At 49.7% G+C, this 25,065-nt stretch overlaps 1 protein-coding gene across 1 annotated transcript in view; it reads left to right on the top strand.

Annotated features, from left to right (window-relative positions):
• Positions 1–4,618: 4,618 nt before the first annotated feature.
• FLNB (filamin B) overlaps positions 4,619–25,065 on the top strand; it is a 67,348-nt gene continuing 46,901 nt past the window's right edge. The window contains 1 exon segment of the mRNA XM_042823876.1: positions 4,619–4,951. Coding sequence (XP_042679810.1) covers positions 4,660–4,951 — 292 coding nt within the window. The 5' untranslated portion in view covers positions 4,619–4,659.

Below are 25,065 nucleotides of genomic sequence, written 5' to 3'. Positions count from 1 at the left end.
TGCAAACAGGAGTAGTAGGTAAAGCTGGAGGTAACCACAGCGTCTACAGCAATCTGATAGGGGCAGGAAGCCACGATTAGATGCACACTGGGCCATTGTGCTTCTTGTATCAGCTGTGGCTTCACAGCCCGTGAAATAAGACCCTGAGCTATTTTAAAAATGAGTTACTATTTGAAATTGTTTGTTGACTTGTCGAGGGCTGCTGAGCTGAGGGGGCTGCGCTGTGCTGTGAGTCCAGGAGGGGCCTGGGGGGCTGAAGTGGGCACCTCAGAGGCTCTGCAAAGAGAGGGATGCCCACCCATGGCTCAGGGAGCACATTTCTCACTTCAAACCACAATCACAGAGTAGAAGCAAATGAAACACACTCTTCTTCAGAAGTTAGTTTCCCCTCTGCTCCTTATGCACCCAGAAAAAGGGATGGTCTTGGCAGCACTGCCATAGGGACCGGGAGTGAGCAGGTTTGGGGTAAGAGATGAGGTGAATTCCCGAAGGAGACACACTCCTCAGGAATGCCCATCCCTCCTCGTCCAGCACATGTCAGACGGGTCCCAGTGCGGCTGCCTCCCTGATTTCAGCTGCCACAGGACAGGAAAAAGCAGGAGCAGACTTGCTTTAGGGCCACTTCCAGCCCATGTCAGAAGCGGCCTTAAATCCCAGCTGCGAGGCTCCCTGGGATGCAGCACTGTGAGTTCTGGCACAGCCCCGTGTTTGCCAGATGGATGGCTGCTCCTGGCACCATTTCCAGCTTCTGGATACATACATAATGCAGCGAGACCTCTACATACAGAAGAAAAATCATGTTCTTCCAGGCACGGGGAGATGAAAAAGTGCCCCACACACAACTGCTACTGCAAGCAGCCATTGCCTAAGTAGGCAAATGATAGATTTCCAGGGTAAAGTCTTGCACTTCCCAGCATATTTCTAGAGATCTCTCTTTGATAGACATCCCTGTGCCCCATTTGGATTGAACTGTTGCTGCGTGCTCCCACATTGCTGTCTTCACAATCCCGGATAACAAAGGGAGGAGGAAAAAAAAAAAGCTGGAAAACCTCAGAACAAGTCGTATCAGATGTCCTACCAATATTTGTATAACGCAGAACTTTGCTGCTGAACAAGGAAATGCAGCCCATGACGCAACCCATCGAATTCATGCTTTGACTTGAACGACGTGCCTCGGCTTCGCTCTGCTTAGTAGAGCTCGAGGTAACGAAAGAAGAGGCCTAATGACTGCTTCATCAATAGAGAGAAGTAACGATTCTGTTGTCTTCTGAAACTCAGCAAATAGTGCATGGGGAGGAGGAAAGGTACGGTGCGCCTGGGAAGCTTGGGGTGGGAGGCCAAAGCCCCTGTGGCAGCTGGGTGATGCTGTGGCCACACTGGGGCTCTGGGGTTGTGCTGGTTGTGCTGCCTCAGAAGGAGTTAATTCTGACCCTTGTCCTCCTACCACCAAAGTAAGCTGTTGCTGAGTAAGGCGTGGAGCAGGGGACATGCCCAGTGTCCGAGATGGAGGATATCTCATGGGGAGTTCCATCTCAGAGGAGGCAGCAGCACATTGTCACAAGGCCAGGATGTGCTTGGTTGCTGGGGAGCAGACCCCGTTAGTCACCATGCTCTGTGTCAGCACAGCCATGCCGCCGCTCCCACACCCTTCTGCTTTTGCAAGGGAGGTGCAGAAAGTCCCGTCCTGCACGCACAGCCAGCAGTCAGAGCTGCTGCATCCGCTGCCAGCGTGCTCCAGCAGCACGGTGGGTCCCACGGCACACTGCAGGGCACTGAAACTGCGGATCAGCAGTGAGTGCTGAGGTTCGATGTCCACAAAGGGCTGTCATTGATTCTCCGAGAGCACCAGCAGCCCTGTGAAGGCTGGCCAGATTTTATGCACCTCTCAAGCTTTACTGATGTTCCTGTGAATCCCACTGCCTGCTGCCATGCTCTTTTGGGACAGTCTGCCATTTCTTTTTGCAAAAAGTGAAGACACAAAAAGTGCCACTGCAACTCCTTCTGTTTGTCAGTGCTGCATTTGCAGAATATTCTGAGCAGCCCTCTGGCAGAACAGTAGATACAGAGCAGTGGAGGACCTCTGTTGTTGAACAAATAGGGTCTTTTAAAGCCTATTCTTGCAGTAAATTATCTTAAAGAGGGAGGAAAATATTTTTAAAGCACTGCTGCTTTCCTGAAACCGCTGACGGAGAGCTGAACAAGCCATGACAGTGTTCTTCCTTCCTTATATCTGCATCTAATGAGCAAAGGAAGAGCCGGGATGGAAAGTTCCTTGTCAGACAGGGCAAGAAAAAAGCATTCATTGCAGTGCCTGGTCTTGAAATCACCTCCCCTCTTTCTGCGCACATATGTGCCATCACACAAACATTTGTCTGTACAAATACGCATTCTGCAGGGCATATATTAGTTCATTTGTAAAAATACACAGTGCTGGGATGGTATTCCAGCAAGGACAGATCCACAGGGTAGCTTGTTTTCACTTCTCTGGCTCCTGATAAAACTCAAAACATGTGTTCACTTACGTGAAAATGTTTAATTTCAAACTAAAGCTGGTTTCCAGGCCAGATGTGACCCCAGAACAGCCTGACCTGGCCTCTCCTATGGGCTGCAGAGGACCCAGCTTGCAGCAAGGCCCGGGCACAATGTCATTAGAGTGCATTGCTGGGTGCTGGAGGGGAAAGGAGCTAAAATTAAAGTGCTACAAGCAATCTGCTAGTCCGGATGTGGGGTGGTTGCTAATAGTCCCAGCCCAGGCCAAAGTCAATATGCAATTAGCATCTATCAAGAAACGAAGTGGAGAACAGCCCTTGCAGGAGGCTCACCACCGCTCCCAGCCTGCACCAGCTGGGTTGGACCAGCACTGTGCTGCCATGGGATGTGCCTCGGTGCAGTACATCGGGTCTCTGGTTCTGAGATGTTCCTAGAGCAGGAGGCGGTGCAGCCCGTTGGCTGGGAGCGACGGGAGCTCAGGTGTGCCTCCCACTTCACCCAGCCTTCATCTTCATTCCTTCCCTACGTATCATGATCAGATCTATCAAGTAGAGCTTAGAGTCTGCACAGCGAAACCACAGTGCTGCAGGGTAACAAAGACATTAGAACAGAACTCTCGGGTAGAATAATTGGAAACGTGTCTTCTAATTTTAGTGGAGGGTGGCTACGGTCATTTAATTTAATTAGATTTATTGATTGCATGTTAATGGGTTTGCTCCTCTGGCAGGCTCCCATCCCTCGGAGTGTGAGCGGGGACACGCAGACACCGCGCTCGGAGCCGGCAGAGCTGTGCCAGGAGCAGCCGTAAGTGTGAGGGGTGGGCACGGGGCCGTGGGACACGCGGGGACACCTCCCTGATGGCAGCACCGAGCGGCTCGGGGTCACGGGACGTCCCGGCAGCTCCTGCGGAGTCAGCGCGAAGCACGCAGATGGGATGGTTCTGTTGACTTTTTGCTGTCATCAATGAGTCAGCGGCAAGTCCCAGTCTGTATGTCGGCAGGGAGGGGCAAGCCAGGAAATCAGTCACAAAAATGGAAAAAAAAAAAAAGAGAAACCCCCGAGAATTCGAGCCTTACTTGGTTGCTTTTTGAAGTTTACATTTTGTTTGAGCGGTTGATAAGAGCGCGTTAGTCAGCGCGGGGCGTGCTGCTCCTCGGCGTGCCCGCCCTGCGCCAGCACGGCTCCGCACCGCTGCGACCGGCCCCCCGAAACCCCGCAGCGCTGAGCGCTGCTCCCGCCGGCATCCTCACGAAGGGTCCGCCGTGTGAGGGGCACCGCGCTGCGGGAAACGCCTGGACACCACGGGGCACTGGTGGCCGTGCTGCGGGGTGCCGTGTGCGTGCCCCGAGCCGTAGGGGCTGCACCCCCAGGAACGCAGCGGTGCCACGGGGCCGCGCCCCGGCCATCCCTCAGTACCTTGGGGCCGTACCCCGGCTGTGCATCACCGCCACGGGGGCTGCGCACATGGCCATGCGTTACCGCTATGGGGGCTGCGCCCCTGGCTGCGCGTTAGCGCCGTAGGGCCCGCACCCCCGGGCCTCCATTAGCGCCACAGGGACTGCGCCCCCGGCCATCCGTTCAGTGACACGGGGCCGCACCCCTGGCTCTGCCTCACTATCGTGAGGGCTGCACCGCCCGGCCACGCAGCAGTGCCTGGGGGGCTGCATCCCGGCCCCGCGTTACCGCCCCGGGGTTATTCCGGACTCCCCGCGCACACCAGGTACGGCCCCCCGAAGCCCCGCCACGCCGCAGCCCGGCCCGGCCCGGCCCATCCCAGCCGCGCACAGCCCCTCCGCCCGGCCCGGCGGGGCGCGGGGGGTGATGCAGCCGAGGGCGTGCCGCTCCCGCCGGATAAAGGCCGGGCGGCGGCGCGGGGCCCGCGCAGTGCCGGGCGGGCGGCGGCAGAGAGCGGAGCAGCGCAACACAGCGCAGCGCGACACATTTGGGGCAGGGCAGAGCAGCGGGGCGGCGGCACCGAAAGGCGCGAGGCGGCCGCTGAGCGCCGCGCTCTCCCCGCTCTCCCTCTCTCTGCCCGCAGGCGGCGGGCGGCGCGCAGCCGGGCGGGACCGGGGCGGAGCGGCGGCGGCGGCGGGGGCGGAGCGGGGCAGCGCCATGAGCACGCAGGCGCGGGGCCAGAGCGGGCGCAGAGCGGCCGATCCCGACGGTGAGATGCCGGCCACCGAGAAGGACCTGGCGGAGGATGCGCCCTGGAAGCGAATCCAGCAGAACACCTTCACCCGTTGGTGCAACGAGCACCTGCGCTGCGTCAACAAGCGCATCGGCAACCTGCAGCACGACCTCAGCGACGGGCTGCGGCTGATCGCGCTGCTCGAGGTGCTCAGCCAGAAGCGCATGTACCGCAAGTACCACCAGCGGCCCACCTTCCGCCAGATGCAGCTGGAGAACGTCTCCGTCGCCCTCGAGTTCCTGGAGCGGGAGAGCATCAAGCTGGTCTCCATCGGTGAGTGCCTCCCAGCTCGCTCCGCTCGTTGCTTTTCCTTTAATTTGTTCTCCTTGCGCCGGACCTTTGCCCCTCGGGCCGTGCACACGGGCGCTGTGCGGAGCTGCTGCAGAGCCGTGCGGTGCTGTCCCGCTGCCAGGGCCGCAGCATCGCCCTCCTGCTGTATTCTAAACTGTACTGTTTCTCATGAGACGAGTCCGTGCTTTCTGTAGCTTGCACTCCCGAGGAGCCGCGGCGTGTTCCTTCTGTGCGGCTTTCCCTAATGACCCCCAGGTGCCTCGCAGGGACACCACGCCCCCCAGCCCATCTGCGGTCAGGTTCTAGCGCAGCACTGTGCTGCTGTAGAAGTTGGAGGAACGGAGTGGCTTTTGTTGCTCGCTGGAGCCCAGCAGATGATGCCAGTGCTCAGACTGGTGCAGATTGTCCATGTGCCGCTTTCCGGCGGGGCTGTGCTTAATCCCCGTGCTACGTAGGTTGTGGGTAACAAACATTACCGGAGCTCTGCTGGCTCCCGGGGTGGGTGGTTGGTGCTTGTGGCGCTGGGTCCCTCTGTCTGTACCATGCCACAGCGTGAACCCCTGCGGAACTGCAGTCTCTTCTGGGGGCATGGAGGCTGCCTGAATGCAGTGTCCCTCAGGAATGTGCGGTGGCTGATCGGGGTGGCTCAGGTGTGGCCACAGCATGCTCTGTACAGCCATAATCTGAATGCCTGAGAGGCCTGTGGGAAGGAATGTGAGTGCCTTGTAGTTCTCTCTGCCAGATAACTCTAACTGCTGGCTGCTGATGAGTCTGGCCTCAATGAGTTACACAGCTGAGTTTGGGTGAGTTCAGCTCTGCTCGTGTCCCTGAAACTCTTGGCCAAGGTGAAAGCTGTTTCACTTGAGAGGCTTTAGTAACATTGGTAAGAAAACGTGGACTTGTCTGGGATGGGAACCCTTCTGGAAGCCCATGCCTGGTGCAGGAGGTGGACGCTTGGCAGCTCCTTACACTGGGGCCATTTGGGTGCCCTGCAGCAGCCCTCAGAGGGACAGCAGTTGATGCACTGGGAGCAGGGCTGGTGCTAGTGACTTGCTACACGTGTGCCCTTGACCTGCAGCTGCCCAGCTCCTTGGCTGAGCTCTTCCCTCCTGCTGCATTGTTTGCCCTAGGAAAGTGTAGCTGCTCCAGCTGCTTTCCTATTCCTCTGCAAGGCTTCCTGACAGACTCCAGAGATCAAGGTTGCTCCGTTGGGTCTGGCTCTGCATGGCTTCCTTCCGTAAGGCGCTGCTGTAGCAGCACTGCACTGCCACATAAGGTTTAGCTGTGAGGTGTCTGTAACCACTGAAGGCATTTAGCTGTTTTGTAGATTATTTACGCTATATTGCTTCTTAAAAAACCAGCTCGTAGCTGGAGCTTTGGAGAATGAGGTGACTGTGGCTCTGCATGAAGGGGTTTGCAGCCCATCCATTCTGTGTGGGTGGAGCAGGAGCCAGGTGGTGGGGCAGGCTCTGACTGTGCATATGGCCCTGGATAAACTGTGCTGCTCCTGAAAAAACATCCTGGCTTTCCAGAAATGACATTCCAAACAAACCCTGTGGCATTCTTCTCGATGAGCTGAAGCCCACGCTGCCTCTTCTGCAAGCTGCAAAGTGCTGCTTGCCTGAAGTGCTTGTCTCCCTGTGGCTGTGCATGCTACGGAACTTGGGACTTCATCTTTGGTTTTCAGTCTCTTTTGTGCTGCTGAGCAAACATGAGCTCATGCTGGGGTCTGGAGCTATGTACAAATAAGGGCTTTTAGGTGAAGAACTTTTATGACCAGGTTGGCCTTTGGGGCTTGGGGTGTTTAGGGCCAGCTCTGAGCCAAATCAGCTGGGGAGTCCAGACGGCTGCAGCTGCTGGATTTCTAGCATTAATAATGCCATCAAATCTTTGCTAAATGGATGCAGTGCATGTTCCAGTTATTATTTAACTTCCAGGAATGCTTTGGAAGCCATGCGGTATGACTTAGCTACTGCTGCTGTACTACAACCCACACCTCTGAAACCTTGCTACTGAAGAAGTTTGGTATTCCAACTTTGTCTTATTGATCTGATTATATTCGAAGGAACCAATCGAACTTATGTTTGACCACAGCTTTTAATTCAGTTTGGAGCAGGAGTTAGGTTCAGCCTCTCCTACCCCTTGTTTAGCCAAGTCCACAGGCAGTTCTGAGATGCTTCTCCTTAAGGCACAAGGTGCCCTCGCTACAGTGCAGATCTGTGACTTGTCTGTGTGATCTGTAGTTTAAAAAAAAAAAAAAAAAAAAAAAAAAAACTGTAAAGCAATGCTCTGTGCTGTGCTATCCAGTGACAGTGGGATGGAAGGCCTTAAACTTGTTAGGGCAGGTGATCTGAACATGAGGAGTCTTCGGCTTTGTGCAGGGTAGCACTGAAGTGTTAACAAGCGCTAAGTCTGGCTTTTTTTCTCTGCCAGGCTGAGGATAATTGCAGATTCCTGGGTGCTGAGTGGTGTGCAGGCGCATTGTGGAGTAGGATGCCAGGAATGCAGCGCACAAGGGCTTTGCTCTTGGCCTAAGGAGCTGATCGGCTCTGGAGATTACTTTGTATGGGAACCACACTGTGCCTTGGTAGAAGCCACACGCAGAAAATTGCCGGGAGGAGGTTAAGGTTTAGTTTGGCCCCAAGCTTGCTCCCAGAAACCCTGTTATCAGGTGGTAGGAGTCAACTGATTTTAGCTTAGGAGCAGAGGTTTTCAAGGTCTGGAGCCTGGCAGGCAGTTTCTGTCACCTGCTCTGCTCTCACCCAGTGCTCGCCTGCAGCGTGGTGTCTCCTGCAGCAGCAGGGTGGGTGCTGAGCAGCTGCTTGTTTTTGGTACAACGTAGAGGTGGTAATCCTAGACTGCAGCACTCTGATTGATCAAACCAAAAAACATGTGGTTTCTCTTCTCTGGGTTGCGCTTTCATCAGGTAAGTGAGCTGATCTGACTTGCCTTCCAGCTGCAGGATGCTGGGCAGTAACCCGAGAAAACGGGGGGGAGAGGTTGCGGGGGTTGTGTGACAGTGCTGCTGCCTGCTCCCGTGTCACTGGGATCTAATGTTAGCTGCAATTGAGCATTTGGCTTTAATGTTTGCCTTTGGTTGTTGGTGAACTACAGGATGACAAAACCAGTTGTGAATTCCTAGATTTCTTCTAAAACTTGTTGAATGTATTATCCTGTAATACTCAGAGCTAGGTGCTTGACAGCTGAAAAAAGGAAAATGTATTTTCAGCCTGTATACACTTTGGGTCTCTCTCTGTCTCTCTCTGGTTGCTATTAACACATCATAAGAAGGTAGTCAAAACACACTTGCATTTTGTCTGCCACTTACCTGTGACTTCCCTGGAGGCTGTTTTCTGGAAAACATCCAATGTTTCTTGGAAGCAGGTTTCTGCTTCTTGGAAATGTGACACTTAATCCTTCCACTCTAAAATTATTTTTGATAGACTGATGGTGGACCTTGCTGCTGGAAAGGCCCTGCTTTCTAATAACCACCTGGTTGGGCTCCTCAGGACTCTGTGTTCCAACAATTTGAACTGTTGGTCTAAAGTGTATAAAATCATAGCACATCCTCAGTTGGAAGGGTTCCATAAGAGTCATTGAGTCCAGCACCCGGCCCCATGCAGGAATAAGTGGCTTTACATGAATTGTTTACTCCAAGTTAGTGTAAGGTACCTTAGGTGGACTGTTCTAGTATTCTACATCTGAAAGTAAGCTTACAAAGTGATCAGGCTCTTCTGTAAAGTAATTTGGGACCGGTAAGGGTAATGTGCTAAACATCTTTTTTGTTTAAGGCACTGGAAAACTATACCCTCCACTCAAGAAGGACTGAAGTCTTGACTGTTCTGTAGTCTAATGCTATGCTCTGTATTGGCTTACATGGAGATGTTTAAATCTAAGTGGGGCAGGATAACTATTTTCCTAGCCTACAGTGTAATCTAAGAATGTGGTTAACCTTGTGTGTGGCCATGCTTCTGAATTCCCAGTATTGTTCTGCCCGCTCCTTATAGAGCTGAGTGAAACAATGAATCCCTCAAGCTTTGGAGGAATTTTGTTTTCTCTTTGCCCCTTGGAAATAGACTCTGTGGGACCTGAACAAGAGCCTGTAGGGTTTAGGTTAGAAACAGATGCTGACAAGGACATCAGAGAGAAATGGTATGTTGCAGGTGATGCTGGTGTAAATGGATCTCTACTTCACTATAATGTTCTCTGCCACCAGCATCAGGTGTACCTGTGTGTGGACTTGTCATCCTTCACTGCCCGCTGTGATACACAGCTCACAAGCATGGTATCTGGCCTGTAACTCCTTGCAGTAATGAAGGGAGAATGCAGAGCTCAGAGACATGGGTTTGTCTCTCTTTGAGCTTGGTGCCAGTGTGTGTGAAGAGCCTGGCCCACCAGTTGCTGCTTGCAAAGCATCAAACCTGTCTTTGGCTCTTGAAGAGGCAGCCAAGCTTTCTGTAGAGAAACCTTTAGGCTCCTGAGAAATTTTCTTGCATGTGTGTGTGCCTGCAGTAGTGCTGTGGCTCTGTTCCAGGGCAACTGCCTGTGAGATGGGCTATTCTCTCACAAAGGCAGTGATGGAGGCATATGGCAGGTAGAGGTGGGTGAGGATTTGTCACTGCTGTCTGCTTGGACTTGGCAAGAAAAGCATAAGACTTTCCAAAAGCACCTGTGCTAGAGGAAGGAAACATTGTGTGGCTGGGTGTTAACTGCCGGGGAAAGAATCCTAAACAATCTGTAAAAAATGCTAAGGGAAGGCACTGCTCATCCCTGTAAGGAGATCTGTGTAGTCCTTGTTACAAGCTTCACAGTACTGTACTATTCGCATGGCTGAATTTTTGCTAACAGTAGAGAGGAACAAATACATGTCCTCTCTTATGGTGTTTTGGGAAATGAGTAGCAGTTTTCATGAGAAAAGTACATGTGAAGCCTGCGGTAGATGCTATTTTTTTTTTTCTTGCCTGCTGCAGTTGTGGTAGCAGTGGTAAGGACCCAACCCTGTAACGGTTGCCTGGGTGGGGTGTGTTGGGGTGAGCTGCTCTCGCTCCTCCCAGGACGTTGATGGTGGGTTCAGAGTTGGGTCAACTGAGGTTATAGCTTCAGTGGGCTGAGCAAGTTCTGCCTGTTCATGGGGATTAATGCAATGAAGCTCCAGAGGAATTTCTTCCCCACGTCTTGCTTTTGCTTGGTACAGATTTTATTATTCTCTACCCACAAGGCCAAAAAAAAAAAAAAAAAAAAAAGCCTGTAGTTCACACTCCTGCCTGTTCACATTCCTCCTGAGTATCCTGTAACTTAATAGGGAAGACACTTCCTTCTGCATTGTTAGGAGCTAAATCCAAGATCCTGTAGTTGAAGGCCTTACAGTGAGTTTGTTTTATCATGACCAGATGGTTCTCTGGACTATAATGCTGTCTCTGAGCTTTCTTCAGCTTTGTCACTCTCTACAACTAACCTTGAGTGTCCACATAACATCTGGTACATCATAGTAAGGAATGAATCTGCTGTAGTGGGCTTAATGGCTTACAGTTCCTAATGCAAAACACTGTTGTGCTGTAAGTTGGAAGTTTAACATCTGTAGTATGATGCTAGCAAAGTAGAAGCAAGACACTGCATGTGTGTTTCAGTGGTAGTACTCATGGCCCTTGCAATGTTTTTTTCCTAACAAAGAAATAGCCAAGCGAGGCCACTTCAAACAGCAGCCAGATGTGGTCTTGCCTAAGTTCCTGGGGAAGCCTTGTGCTGACTGATGCAGCAGCAGATGTTCTCCTGCCCTGGAGCTGCCTGGGGTGGGCAGGGGCTGGAGCAGCAGAATCCAGTCCCTGCTGGTGTGGTGGAGTAGAGTAGCTTGGGCTTCCTGCTAGTGCTGCCATTGGAACAAAGCAGCCATAGCTCTTTAGCAAACCAAACCCTCTGAGGAGAATGGTCTTTCGTAACTGTACAGTTCTTGTTGATGGTGTGCTTCCTCTAAATTTGTTGAGTAGCATTCCCTACAGCTTAAGGAAGCAGATAGTGCCACCCCACTAGGTGAGCTAGTCCATGCTGAAGTCAAACTCTTACTTTAAAGCATAAGTTGTTCCGATATATCACTGGCCTACAGAAAATAACTCTGAAGTACAGCAGACTGTGGCAGTTGGCCTGCAGGTTGGTTGTGATGTGGCTTTGAATGCCCAGGCAGGGAGCACTCCTGCAGAGGGACGAACGGTTTCTCCTAACAGCAGTGAGAGGCTGTGCAAGCTCCCCTGACAATACAACTGAATAACAGCATGAAAATGGCTGCAAGCTGTGGTGACATCATGAGTCACCTGCTCCTTTTGCCTTGCTGCATGGCACTGGGCAAACTATGACTTATTTCGTTGTTGGAGCACTGGTGAGCTGGATTGTGCTCCATGGTTGTGCAGCATGGCTCCCAAGGGCTGGCACCTCTGAGGGCTAAGTGGACATGGATGACCCCCAGATCTGATCTCCTCTTGACCCCAGCCTTATGCTCTGCTGGGAGGAGAGCAGCCCACAGTGGCTGACGTGAGACAGTAGGAAACAGAGCAGCTCTGATGCTTAGCACTGGTTTTACTGAAGCGCTTCTGGAACCAGATCTCTTCCACTCAGGCCTTCAGCTCAGGCAAGCTGGGTCAGTGCAGGCACACGCCGCCTTCTGCAGCAATCCTGGGTGTGGTGGAAGCGTTTCTGTGCCTGCAGAGCAGTAACCAAAAGCTGTGAGGCCGCCCTTCCTGCTGGCTCATGGCCGGGCCGTTTCCACTCGCCTCCTGCACTGAGGCCTGCAGGGCGGCTGCATGGCCTGCGCCTGGGGCAGCTGTGACCTGTTCTTGCCTGTGGCCCTGTTGGCCAACCCAGCTGCTCGTGGCTGCTTGCTGTTCTTGATTAGTCTACAGCTGCCCTTGCAAGGTGACAAAAGCAGTGTGTATGCGTTCCTGAGGATGTATGAAAAGGCACTGGTGTGGTTGGTGGGCTTGAAGCACGCTGTAGGTGGCAGCCCATGAAGTGCCGTGTAAATAAGCTTTGAAATGTCTCCTCCTGGGCACAGTGCAAGAAGCTGTGGGAGCAGACTTGCACGCTGAACAAACATCCATGATATGTGAATCTGAAGGTTATTCAAACACAGAAGAGGAAATACTGTTCCCTGTGGCTAGATGCTAACACGCCCTGCTATCCTTCTTTTATTTGGTGTAATTAATTGCTTTACGTTGCCTTTTCAAACAAAAATCTTCTAGCAGTCACTGCAGCATAACTTTGGTGGACTTCTGAGACCAGTCCTTGTGCGTCTGAGAGCCAAAACCCTGCTGTGCACCTTGGAACATATCTTTGGTGCAGCCTTCCCTTTGTCACAAGGCATGTGTGTGGCAGGTCCCTGGGCTCAGGCAGCGTGAGCAAAGTATCCAAGCTGCAGCTACCCCGTCCTGTCCTGCATGTGGCTGTGGTGCATCACCCTGGCTGGGAAGGGGCCTGATGACAAACGTGCCTTGCAGATAGAAGGTAAAAATCTTGTGTTAACTGGACTTATGACCCTTTCTGTGAAATGGGGAACATTGACTTGTTGAACAGCGTTGGTGCCAAACTGTCATCTTGATGGTGCAAGAAGCTGTGAAGTGAAGTAACACTCAGTCTGCAGATCTTTGCAGGGTTTCCTTCTTTGTAAGGCTCTGTAACTGAGTTTATAGATTTCCCACGTAATCTGTGGCACTTGAGGCTGAGTCTGCTCTAAAACACTGAATTAAATGATCTTTGCATTGATCTGAGTTGTTCCAGAAATACTGAAAAGCAAGCTTCTGGACTGCTGTTGGATGTTCAACACAGGTAAACTGTGACTTGAGTGGGCCTGTTTCAACACCTGGATACTTCTGCAAAGGTGCTGCTTGTTGCAGTACCTGTTAGTCACAGTGGTTCTCTGTCACTCTCACAGACATCATTTGTTTTAAAATTTCCCTGTGGGGGGAAGTGTTGGTGTCTGAGCAGACCTAACATACCGACTGTGGGAAGACCGGGATGCTAATTGCATTGTTTCGCCTCTAATCTGGCTGTTGAATAACTGTGGCTGCATGCAAAATGTCTGATAGCTTATGTAACTGCTTGAACAAAATCAATGATCTAATTGAAAGTCAAATAAAAGCAAGTTTGGTTGTATCTGAAGATTACTTCTTTTAGGCTTGTGGTGAAAATGCAGCTATAAAGAAAAACTAGGCTGTTGACTGCTAGGGAAAGTGTGGTGACTCTTACAGGAGTGTGAACATCCAGTGCCATAGCCTGAGCTCAGTGCCACATGCTGTGGCTTCTGAATGCCAGAAAAAAATGCGTGAAAGCTGTTGGTCTGGATCTCAGGGGCTTTAGTTTCTGTAGTAGTGCAGTCAATGTTCCCAACTCATGAGCGGTTGATCTTCTCAGTGTGGGTGTGCAGGCTACCACCAGAATTATATGAAGCTTGCTGGCCATGGACTTGTTGGCTTCTGTAATCTGAGAACTTCTAAAACCTGCCTTGTGGGGATTCTGCTATGCAGAAGTAGCTCAAACTGCCTGGATTAGTTTGGAGGTCTCTGCTGAATGGTTAAAATGGGTCATTTTAAAATGGATGAATCTTGCTGTAGTACTTATAGCCTTGATGAGTGGATGGAGAAGTGACATTCTGTTCCTTATGAGAATCAGGCTAGGTAATGGGAACTATCTGTGCTGCATCTTGCTCTCGGTCAAAACCTGGGTAAGGATAACTGGAGAGCCTGTGACTGGTCTGTGCTGTGCTCGTATTGATGTACGATCCCAAAAGACCAACATGAGCGTCCAAGGATAACTGTACATCTGAGAAAGTGTGCCTGTGTCATCTCTCAAGAATGCAGAGAACTTTTCCCTTCCTACAGACAGAAAACAAAGCCTGGATGTGAAAAGGAAATTGGTGAGAGCTAATGTTGTGCTGGGTATGGGAACCCCTAGCCACTTGTGGGGGTGTGAGCTTTGTGGTCATTGTGCAGCCCTGTGGTGTCTAGTGCTGTTAGAAATGAATAATTAGGCACTCTTAGCTGAGTACACAGTGTGCATGCTGGACAACTGAATGGCTGCGTCAGTTAGGAGTGGTGAAAGAGAAGTCCTACTGCTCATCAGTACAGCTGCTACCCCAGAAGATCCCAGCTGGCACAGGTTGTGTTGCTGACCTTACCTAGCAGTAAGGAAGGGTGAGGATTCCAGTTCAATCCAGCTGCTGAAAGCTGAGTGAGATCTCTGTGGTGGACTACAAAACCAGGCTGTTGAGGATTGCTGTGGTCTTGGCTGCTGTGTGCCCTAGTGCTTCCCAAAGCTGTACAGAAGCAGCACAGCTAACAGCTTGCCGGTAAGAGTTTTTTCCACCCAAAAAGAAGCAGGAAAGGTCTGAGACTTTCATCCAGTGGCCCAGATTCTCCTCTGGTACGTAGGGGTTTAAAAAAAAAAAAAAAAAAAGGCACCTTTTAAGTTTTTCACTCAGCTCACTGCCGCTTTAGAGGCTGGATGGCACAGCCCTGACCTTGGTGCTGTCACAGCCAGATGATTAGTGGCTGCTCAGTGAGCATTAGTGAACAAGCTAACGACTTGCAGACATTTACAGAGACAGGAGCATGTGGGACTCCTGAGGAAGGCTGTTGCAGAGACCTTGTCCCAAAGAATTAACCCTGTCGCTACCAGCATCCTCGCTTTCTGTGAGCTTTGGCATGCAAGGAGTCTGTCGCAAAGAGATGTATGTGTACATATAAACAAAGGCTGTATTCCTAGACTTTTCCCACTGTGTGGCATGTTAACAAAATGCATGGCACTTGTATTTTATAAAATAATAGTTCCCTATCCCTCAATACCTGTGGGATACGATGCCAGGAGGCAGGATGGTGGTGCCCTACTCTGTTAGGGTGAAGGGTGTTTGGCTGCCATGGCTAAGCATCCCCTGGATGCAGCTGTGACATTGCCACTCCCAGTTGAGGGGTTTCTGGATCCCCCACTGCACTGCAGGAGTTGATGGAAACTTAAAAATGACAGTCCTCCAGAAATGAGGATTAGCCTAGAAAGAGCTTTGTGTGAGGAGGTGGTTTGGAGCATCCTGTGAGGTCCCACGGGTGGCTCACTCTGCAATGCAGACAGGCACCAGAGCCCCAGACTTGGTCCTTGTGCCATCCCACAGTTATTTTCTTGCTCTGGAACCAGAGATGTGCCACCTTGAGCTCCTGGCTGCCGAGTCTGCAAGAATGCATGACCCAGGATCAGGGCACAACATGGGGTAAGCTTCTGCGGGACAGACCTTCCCTGCAAGGTGCTTGTGTAAAGCAGTGATAAGCTGTGGCACTGAGGCTTGCCTTATTCTTTGGTGCTGCTGAACAGGTAAAACACCAGTTTGGCAGCTGAGGCTGCAGCACCAGGGGCAGCAAACATGAGTGAGATGCTGCTGGCTCTATCCCAGGGAGCAGCTGAGGTGTGTGGATTTCCGAGTAAAGCTCTGCCCAGCACCTGTGGCTGAGCCAGGGAACCCCCTGGAACCAGCAACAGAAAAATCTGCCTCAATACATCTGCCTTATACGTTGCTATGGTATCACAGCATAGCATAGTGCTGAACTCAGTATTTAAAAATGAAGTGATACCGTTTCTGATAGAACTAAGTAACTGAAGCTAGGCTATGTACAACTAACAGGTTTTTTTTTTTTAATTAGGAGGGAAAAGTGAACTGCTTGACATAAACTGCTGCAGCTATTGGTTGAAAACGCTGCCTAAGGCAGGGGAAGCTTAAATATTTTAATTAACCAACTTTATTACTTAAACATAGGCTACAGAATATTTCGTGTTCTATCTGTAAAGAAAGAGGACTCCTGAAGCAGAAACCTGGGCAGCAGATGTATTCAATCTCAAGCATCAAAATGAAGTCACAGTCCAGCCCAGTCACAGTCTATAAGAGAAATACCCATGGAATTTTTGCTCCATCTAAAGGGAGGTAACAGTGAGGCATGCTGCTAAATGTTTTTATGGTGTAACTGAGGAACTGGTAAGAAGCAAGGTGGCCTAACATGGCACTGAACCTGGTAGGGGTATGGTCATGGGTACCTATGTCTGTGTCAAAAGCACAGACTGGTCTCATGCAGGCTAGGCTGGACTTGCCTGTTTGAATTAGTGTGCCATTAATCTGTTCTTGGATAACATGGAATTGGTTCCTGGGAACTGACGACTGCTTGAATAGCAAAGCTATGGTGTGCATGTGCAGAAATGCAAATGATACGTAGACTCTGGGGTGGAGATGTGCTGTGGGACATGCAGTGACTGTCTCTGGGCATAAATCTTACTCCTGATTGAGCTTGTCTTTAGTGCTCCTGATAGGTGTGAAATGAGGAGGTGGTACAGAAGGAGGCAGAACAGTGTGGCTGTGACTGTTTTGGCTCTAGTGACATTGCCCCTAAAGCCAGTGCTTCATTTTTCTATATTGTGTTAGGAGTCCAAGATGCAGTTGGCTTGCAAATGTGAACGATGTGAGGCTGCAAGTGGAAGAACTAGATCCCGTGGCTGGGTAACTGGCTGCACCCTGTTCAGTATGTGGCAGAGTGCTGTCCCTGGAGGCCACGCAGAGAGCTTGTGAAGGTTGGAAGAGTTTGTGTGAAGTATTTCGTCAAAAGGCTCCAAGTCCAACTTCCAGAGAGGAAAGGTGGTATCCCTGCATGCTGGCTAGGATGTGCTGTTAGCAGTCAGAGCACGTCGTGCCTGAGGAGCTGCCAATAAAGCTGGGTGATGCTGGCTGTGTCAAAGCAGAGATCCTGCTGCCTGCAGGCTGCGGGTGTGCTGCCTGCAGAGGGGGCAGCAGGATGGTCCTGGGTACAGGGTGGGAAGCAGCGCTGTGATGACTGGCTGCTCAGGGTGATGCTTGTGCATCTGTGTGTCCTAAAACTTGGCTGTGCAGTGAGCACAGACGGTGACGGAGTGCTGGGAAGCGTGGGTGAGAGGGTATGCGCTCTGCACAGGCACGTGTCATGCAGCTGTGGTTAATGTGTGCTGAAGCTGTGCCATTAATCCCATCTGGCCCTTCTTAAGGTGCTTAGAGACCACCCGTGTGACTGTGTCTCTCTCTAGGGCTGCCACAGCCCTCCTGCTTCTGAGTGCTCCTCTCACAGGGATGTTGTCCAATAAGCAGCTGCCACTGCTGGGTGAATTATATGGGCCTGCGCCTTGAGTGAGCAGCTTGTCACCAGAATGTCATAACGTGATATTCTCCTGTGTGGGATGATGAGCACTCTCTATAGTGAGGATGTGATTGTGTTAGAGATGAATTAATCTTTCCTATCACTTTTTGAGGAAATGTTAAGGCATAGACAGCTGACTTCCTGGTAAGTTCTGCAGTAAGCTTATCACAAAGCTGCAGACAGCTATAGAGTATCAGTTACAGGGTTTTTGGGCTTAAATACTTTCAAAAAAAAAATAAATCTCAGAGCTATGCTGTTAGGTGCTCAGTATCAGTGAAAAAGACTTGGACAAACCACAAATCCTTCCAAAAGCTGAAATAACTGGTGGAACTGATGTGTTACCCACTCAGGACCTTAAAGCGTGCTCCAATCTCAAGCTGTTTAGTGCTGCAGCATGGTGCAGAGATTGCAGCTCTGCATGGACCAACCATGAATGAGGATTTCCTTCAAGCACTGTGTCCTTACAGTGATTCTGGTTTCAGATGGAAAAATTGAATCTCAATGTGTATTGTGGCCAAGGAGTTCCCCAGACAGTAATCGTTTTCGATAGTTTTCGACGTGTTGGTTTTGGCTTCAGGAACTCCATCCAGGCAGCCTTCATGCCTGATGTCTGCTGCACAGAAGGCATTAGATGCTCTATCTGAACGGGCTCATTTATCTCTAGAGAGCTTTACACTCTGTTTCTTACAGCCATCTTGACCTACTGAGTGTGAGTAAATTTACTCCTCAATAAAGCAGAGGTCACCCTGGCATCTCAAAGTCTCTGCAGCATATGTGACTGCTTGGCCTTACTGGTCTTGGGGATAGTGCCAGAAGTGCTGGCAGTGTGGTACCCAAGGTGTAGAGTGGGAGAAGCAAGGCGAAATGATGCAGGTGGGGTCAATTCCATTTTTGTCTCCAGCGCACTGATGCCTAATGGTGGAGCTGCTGGCTGATTCCCCCTTACGTTGAGCTTTTTTCTTTTTTAACCCCAGTAATTTAAGACATAAGACAGTGCTAAAGACTTGTCATGTGCCTCTGTGTTGGTCCCTGGAAGGTATTTTCAAGAACTGGTACAGTTTGTAGCCGTGCTTCAACCTGCAGTGAACGGTTGAGGTTTAGGACTACCTTAATCCAGAGATGATTACAGTGCTCTCACCCTTCAGTGCTTTTGTTGTGTTACATTTGCAGAAATCTGACTCCACAGCTGCTTTTATCAGTGCATTCTTGCTGATCAAGGCTTGGTTTTCTAGTTGTGTAGGCACAGGATGTATTGCGAGAAGGCACTTTTTTGTTTGCATGCAGCAACATCCTCCAGTTATCAGACTCCTAGATAAGTATTTTTTGCATTTGACTGAAGTTTTTATGCCTCACTTAGGATAGAACCACATTGCTCCGAATTGGGTAGCAGTGTTGCTGACCTGCTGTGCTGGGAATGCAAAGGCTCTCTGTGCTGCAGCAGCATTGCTGACCTGATGAGGGTCATTCCTCTTCGCCATCCTGTGCCAGAGGGTTGCTTAGTTTCAAAAGCAGAGACAAGCATTTCTCATGGCTTTCTCAGCAGGATGTGGCAGAGGCAAGAGAATGCCTTTCTTCTTGCCCCCCTCCTTTCAGGATTTAGCAGAAGTCTACTTTCCAGCATGCTTGTTCCCAAGGCTCAGGGACTTTCCTCTACATGTAATTCCCAAATGAGTAATTATCTTTTGTGGCTTGCTCTCATCATCCTTCCGGCCTCCTAGTGCTTCCCTGCTGGTGTGGGGACGTGATCCTGTGCTTCCCACGCCTTTCCCGGGCCTTTCTCAGGATTGTAGGGGGTCTCATATGAGTCCCAGATCCTTCAGCCTTTCATCATATGGGAGATGGCTCAGTCCCCTCATTTCTGTGGCCCTCCACTGGACTGTCCCAGCAGTTCCCTGTCTTTCTTGACCTGAGGAGCCCAGAACTGCACGCTGTTCCTGATGTGGCCTTGCAAGGGTAGTGCAGAGAGGAGGATCACCTCCCTCATGCTGTTGGCCATGCTGCTCTTAATGCACCACAGGATGCTGCCAGCCTTCTTGCCCACTATAGCACTCTGCTGGCTGTTCGGGTGCAGGTCTTCAGTGGGCTTGGTGTGACCAGTCACTGTGTGAAGCTGCCCTGTGGCTGGGGCCCGCCATATGCAGCCTCACCACGTGCCGGAACTTCCTCAGTGGAAAAAGCCCTTGGCAGCATGAAGGGCTGCTGCATCTGCAGCTGCACTTTGCTTGTTACTTTACCCCGAAAGCAGAGCTCTTCTGTTGAGGGCACACAGCAGTGCGTCCATGTCCCTGTTGAAGGCGAGTGGGAGCTGCGGTGGCCTGGCTGACACCGGATGAGCTCAGCAGAGGGGAATGCGCTTTGTTTGCGTGTGGGGCTGGTTGTCTGGCGGTTTTGGTGGTGATGTCATGGCCTGCAGCAGGCCCGCTTCCCATTGGCAATCCTGGGAGCTGCGGGGGGCTTGCAGGAGCCGGTGTCATCAGGCAGGGGGCTCGCCAGCCTCGCTGGGGCCTGGGGCACGGAGCATGGTGGTGCAGGGGGCTGGGGCTGGTGTGCTGCCTCATGGGGCTGGCAGCAAACAAAATAGTGCTTGTGGAAGCTCACTGAAGCACAGAGGCTGGACACTCACACTGACTTTTTCCTGAAAAGGAAAATAATTAGCGTGGCGTTCTCGTGCATTGTCTGGTGGCTGGGTATCTGCACCTGTGGTTCTGCAGCTGCAAACCAGGACTTGCTTGGCAGAGGCAGCTGAGTCTTAAGCAGCTGGTGTGAATGGTAGCCCTTACCCTTTGCATTGTATCCTTGCTCTTCCCTGAGGCATGCAGGCTCTCCTTGTGCCTGCTTGTCCTTCCCACTCTGGGACGCTCCTGTGGCAATGCTACTGAGCTCAGGTGTCTCTAATGCCCTCTCCTTCTGCAGGAGCTCCCATGGCAGAGTTGTCCCCAGGGAGCACTTGCTGCAAGAGTCAAAAGGGTGTGCATGAGTTTGAGGAAGAGCCACAGGCAACAGCCGCGTGTCAGATCAGCATGTTTTACTTGTCTGTAGCTTAGTGTATGGCTCTTAAGACCACAGGAGCCCTGTATCAGAGTGAGAGTAGGAAGGAATGTGATCTAACTTTTTTCCTCCGCTCCTGCCCTAGGAGTTCCCAACTCTGAAGTTTCTGACTTCTCCTTCCAGCCACATTGGGTTCCCACTTGCTTTTGGAGTAACTGGGCTAGTGGCTGCCAGCTTAAGCTCCCTTCCTGTTGCACCTTACTCTTCTGCATGTGCATTGCTAAGTAGGTGCCCATTAAGAAGTTGGGCAATACTATTTCAGTGTGTGTTTTGCTCCTCAGAGCTCCGTTGGTTTGATTCTTTTTGCATTAAAGGCTTTTTTTTTTTTTTTTTTTTTTTCCCCAAGCTTTCACTGAAGGGGCTGAATTTGACTTTATTTTTACAGTTGCCTGTTGTACCTCCTGAGAGTTCCTTCTCAGAGGCCCAGTAGGCATGCAGTACAGGGGCATGGATGTGATAGCTGCCTAAGGTCTTTGACTATGTTGGATGGTTTCAAATTGAGTTGAAGTTTAAAACGAACAAACAAAAAAAAAACTATTGAACCCCCTGAATTATAGGGTTTAATCTCCTGATTTCTACAATGTCAGATTCCTCTGAGCGGCTCAAGTTTCTTAAGAACTGATCACACGGGTAGTCAGAGAGGAAAATGGTTTCCATCCTCTTGCAAAAAAAAAAAAAAAAAACCCACTACTTTCCCATCCTGCTTGTGTCCAGATCAGACTGTTCATAGTTCTCCAGTGTGATGCCACCCCTTTCAGAAAAATTCTTGTTAGAAAGCAGTTACGGAACTTTTTACAAAGCTTGGTGGAGCTGATGTGTTCAGCTAAACTTCCTCAAGGTGCAGATGATGCTCTGGGGCTCATTGGCAAAGTTGACCTCTGGCAGCATCTGTGCTGCGACTTAGCACAATACAGAGCCTTGGCTGATATTTAGGTGAACTGGGTGTAGAGAAACACTTCTGTGGGTCACAGCACAAGTTGCAAACATGGCTGAGATGCAGTCTGGAGAGTGTTGCCATTAGAGGCTACCAGGTTATGGCTACGAATCCAGGAACCTGGCTGGAATTCAGCTATCCTGGTGCCAACTACGTGCGGGGAGCACAACTTGTGCTTTCCCTGGGTAAGCTGACAGCATGCGTCCAGATGGCAAGCTGTGTGCTGAGCTGTGAGAAGCTGCAAGGTAGACCTAAGCTTAAGGGCTCATTGAAAGAAACAATTGGAGTATGTTCTGAAAGCACAGAGGAACCCATGTAATTGATTTAAAGACATCCTATCCCTACAGAGGATGTTGCTAATGTCTTTAGCAGGCACGGTGAGCCTGTGAACACATACTGTATGCTTTGGTGAAGAATTTCCTTAGACAGCTTGCTCATCTTAGCTCCATCTCATCTGTATACTACTTCTGTTTGGCATGCACAAGCAATGTGGGAAAGGGTTTTGGAAGAGCTCAGTTCAATGTGAGGTTTAGTTGCAGAATATAAACCCTTAATGAGTGCTTCAATTTTGATTCCCCTACAATTACTGTAACTATTCAATGCTAGATGAAAATAATTAGAAAGAATTCATAAGCTGCAAGATAACAGCACTTAGAATAAGTGATGTGTAACTGAGATGAACTTTGCACTGTATGAGTTCCTTCCGTGAAGCAAGTGCTGTTACTGGACCACACCTTCATTTTTTTAAGGACCATGTATTTCAAGTTTGTCATCTTCTTCCACATAGGCATCACATTAAGTAGTAAATGAGACCAACATGAAGATTGGAGAGAGTGAGTGCTTCTTAGAAGAGCTGGATGTGAAGATTAGTCCAAGCTGTGGGAGCTTTCACATGTGAAGGCTGGAGGCAGAATGTATGAGATGGCTTTGCCCACACCGATCAAGCGGCTGTAGCTAAGAAACAGCTTTAAAAAAAATTCAGCACTCAGAAATGCTTTTTCAGTCCTTCGTTTGTTTCACAAGACTTAGCACAGTCTGTATTACAGCTCAGTTTAGTAAGGAAGCTGTCTGCTGCGGCAGCTTATCTTGTTTCCACTAATTGTCCAACAGAAAATGACTTGCAGTCCTGCTGTGGGGCAGAGTTCAAGGAACCTTGCTTGCCACAGCTAGTGTAGTACTAGTGCTTAATCTCAACCTAAGGCAGACTTGCACATAAGCAAAATATGCTATTTCAAGGCTCGCTTATAACACTAGAACTTTTTTGATTTGTGGAATGATTTCTTTTCAGAGAGGCTGTTGAAGGTGATATTCTCCAAGACAAGTACTTATTAGGTTCAGCTCATTCAGATTGCTCAAGGCAGTGTCCTCTTGAGTTTGGACATACCTGATGATGGAAATGTTACAGCCTCTCTGGGCTTCCGCTCCAGTGTGCGACTGCCCTCACGGAGAAGACTTTTTCCCTTTTTCCTGGAAATCTGCTTGGAATTTTCCGTGTTGTTGTGACTTGGAAATTTTTAAATAGAGGAGTGAGGGGCCTCTTGTGCTGCATGTGGGATGATTTATTGTTTTGATTTATTAACACAATTATTATTATTTTTAACTCTGAAAACCATCTTTCTTCTAGTATAAACCTGACTGAAATAATAAATGTGTGCTGGGCTAGGAAAAACCCTGAGATGGGCAAGGGAGGCTGTTGTGAAAGATGCGTAAGAACACAAGAATTTCACTTGAAGGGCTAACTCCTGAAATGAAGCAATAATTATTTTTATAGCTTAGAAGACAATTGTAATTTGTCCAAGGCACTTAATTTAAAGGCAAAAGATGTAGAATGTTCTTAGTCATGGATATCATGACTTAAAAGACTGAAGACAGCTTTTAGTTAGAGAGCCAAGATAAGGTGGGGAATCTTGGTGTCCTGTTTGCTGTGGTGCACAGCTTCAGGTGAAGTTCAGAGGTCTCCACTGGAGTAGGTGAATTTGCAAGCTTCAGATCAAGGTCGGGTTTCAACTTTGACTCTTTCTGTTGGGACAACTGAAAGTACAAACACAGAGCACCAAGCTTTGCAACCTTGGCTGTTTTCCACATGGGAGCTTGGGCTGTGAAGTGTGTTGTTGCCTAAGGTTTACAAATGGCACGTTTATCTTGAGATGGTTGCATTTGAGGCTCAAACAAGTTATGTTAGTTGCTCTAAACTAGGCAATGTAATGTCTTCCTCTGCACTCTAAAGAGTGCAGTGTTAACGTGTCCAAGTGTAACATATCATATTAATATTTAGTATAGAGCAACAATTATAAATCAGCTCAAGCAGTTAAAACTTGGTTCTGTTTCAAGACTGAAATTGGCGTGTACTGCAGTCCTATGGAATCTCCATAATCCATTTTTTGGGCTGGTTGCCACTTAGTTAATAGGATAATAAAAGGGTCAGAATTACAATCTAGACTCTGAGGTGTGATGGGGGAAGCAAACTAGCTCTGGTTCGGTCTGTTTTCCTCTTTATCCTACCAGGCAGCCACTTAAAACCTGATAGCTGACTAAGAAGCAGGATACTCCTACATAAAACTTAATGTTGTAGTCTATATATAGGCTTTTTTCTTTTCTTTAACAGAAGAGTGAGTGCTTGAGCTGTTCTGCAGAACCAACACCGGCACTGAACAAGCAAGTTGTGCTGGCAGCCATCCCACAGCACTCAGCCTTGCCACCGCGCTGAGTGCAGGGCTGGGCTGTTTGCTGGCTGCTGCAGGCTGGCTTCAGTGTGGCAGTTGCAGCTTAGGCCTAAGCTGTATGCTGCTTGGAGGCCACAGGAAAAACAAATAAAAACCGTGCTATAAGCTACTCCTTTGGGTGCTCTGATGACACTTTTGAATTTGCTTGTCTGTTTGCTGCTGGGCTCAAGTCCTCACAAGTGCAAAAGCAGACATCTCCCACCAGCTCGAGTGAGCAAGCTATTGATGCTGTGCATGAGAATGGCCCTTGCAGACGTTTGCTGAGGATTCTTAATGTGAGTTAAGTGCAGACAGGTCTCCTTACTTCAGGCTGTGGGAACGCACCTCTCCATGCCCTGAATGCGCACTTAGACTCATTTGTTGCAACCAGAGCCTGATGTGAGAGTATAACCTAAACTACTAAGCTGTCATCATTAAGATGGGGAAAGGCCTCCAAAATCACCAAGTCCAACAGTGAACCTGTCCCTACTATGTGCATTTATAGAATCATTAAGACTGGGAAGTACCTCCCAAGATCATCAAGTCCAGCCACAATCCATCTCCACCATGTCCACAAAACCATGGCCCTCAGTGTCACACCTCCATGTTTCTTGAACACTTTCAGAGACAGAGACTCTCCCACTTTCCTTCCAATTCCAGAGCCCTGCCACTCTTTCTGAGAATAATTTTTTTTTTTAATATCCAACCTGAACCTCCCCTGGTGCAACTTAAGACCATTAATTGTTGTCTTATCTCTGCTACCTGAGAGCAGAGACTGACCGATGACCTCGTGAACGTGGTGTAAATCTTCCCATTTTTGTTCATCAGACTTTGCTGATGGTGGAAGTGTGTGCTGCAGGGGCTGGGAGGTTGCATTGTGCCCCTGAAGCAGTGACTGCAGTAAATGTGCATCTCCATGCTGTAGACTTACCACAAGCTTCAGAGGAGTAATCAGAAGAACATGGTTTGAAAGGCTCTGTAAGGCTTCAAAGTGTAGACTGTATGAGAAATAAGTATGACTAAAGTAGCGTTCATGGTAGGAAAGCAGTGCTGCAAGATCTGCTGTTCATATCATCCATTTTCCAGTCTGGTACAGCCAGGAAAAGTGTCTTTAGGCAAACCACGGGATGGGTGAATTCCACTGGAAAACTGGCCAAGCTGTGGTACATGACAGTGCCTGGAGTAATAATTGTTGGTGCTTAAGTGTAACTGGAAACATTTTTTTTCTAT

Source organism: Centrocercus urophasianus, unplaced genomic scaffold, assembly GCF_019232065.1.
Source record: "Centrocercus urophasianus isolate 14NV4802_14NV808 unplaced genomic scaffold, USGS_Curo_1.0 seq_22, whole genome shotgun sequence".
In the NCBI taxonomy this organism is placed as follows: domain Eukaryota; kingdom Metazoa; phylum Chordata; class Aves; order Galliformes; family Phasianidae; genus Centrocercus; species Centrocercus urophasianus.
This window is presented reverse-complemented; position numbering and strand designations above follow the sequence as displayed.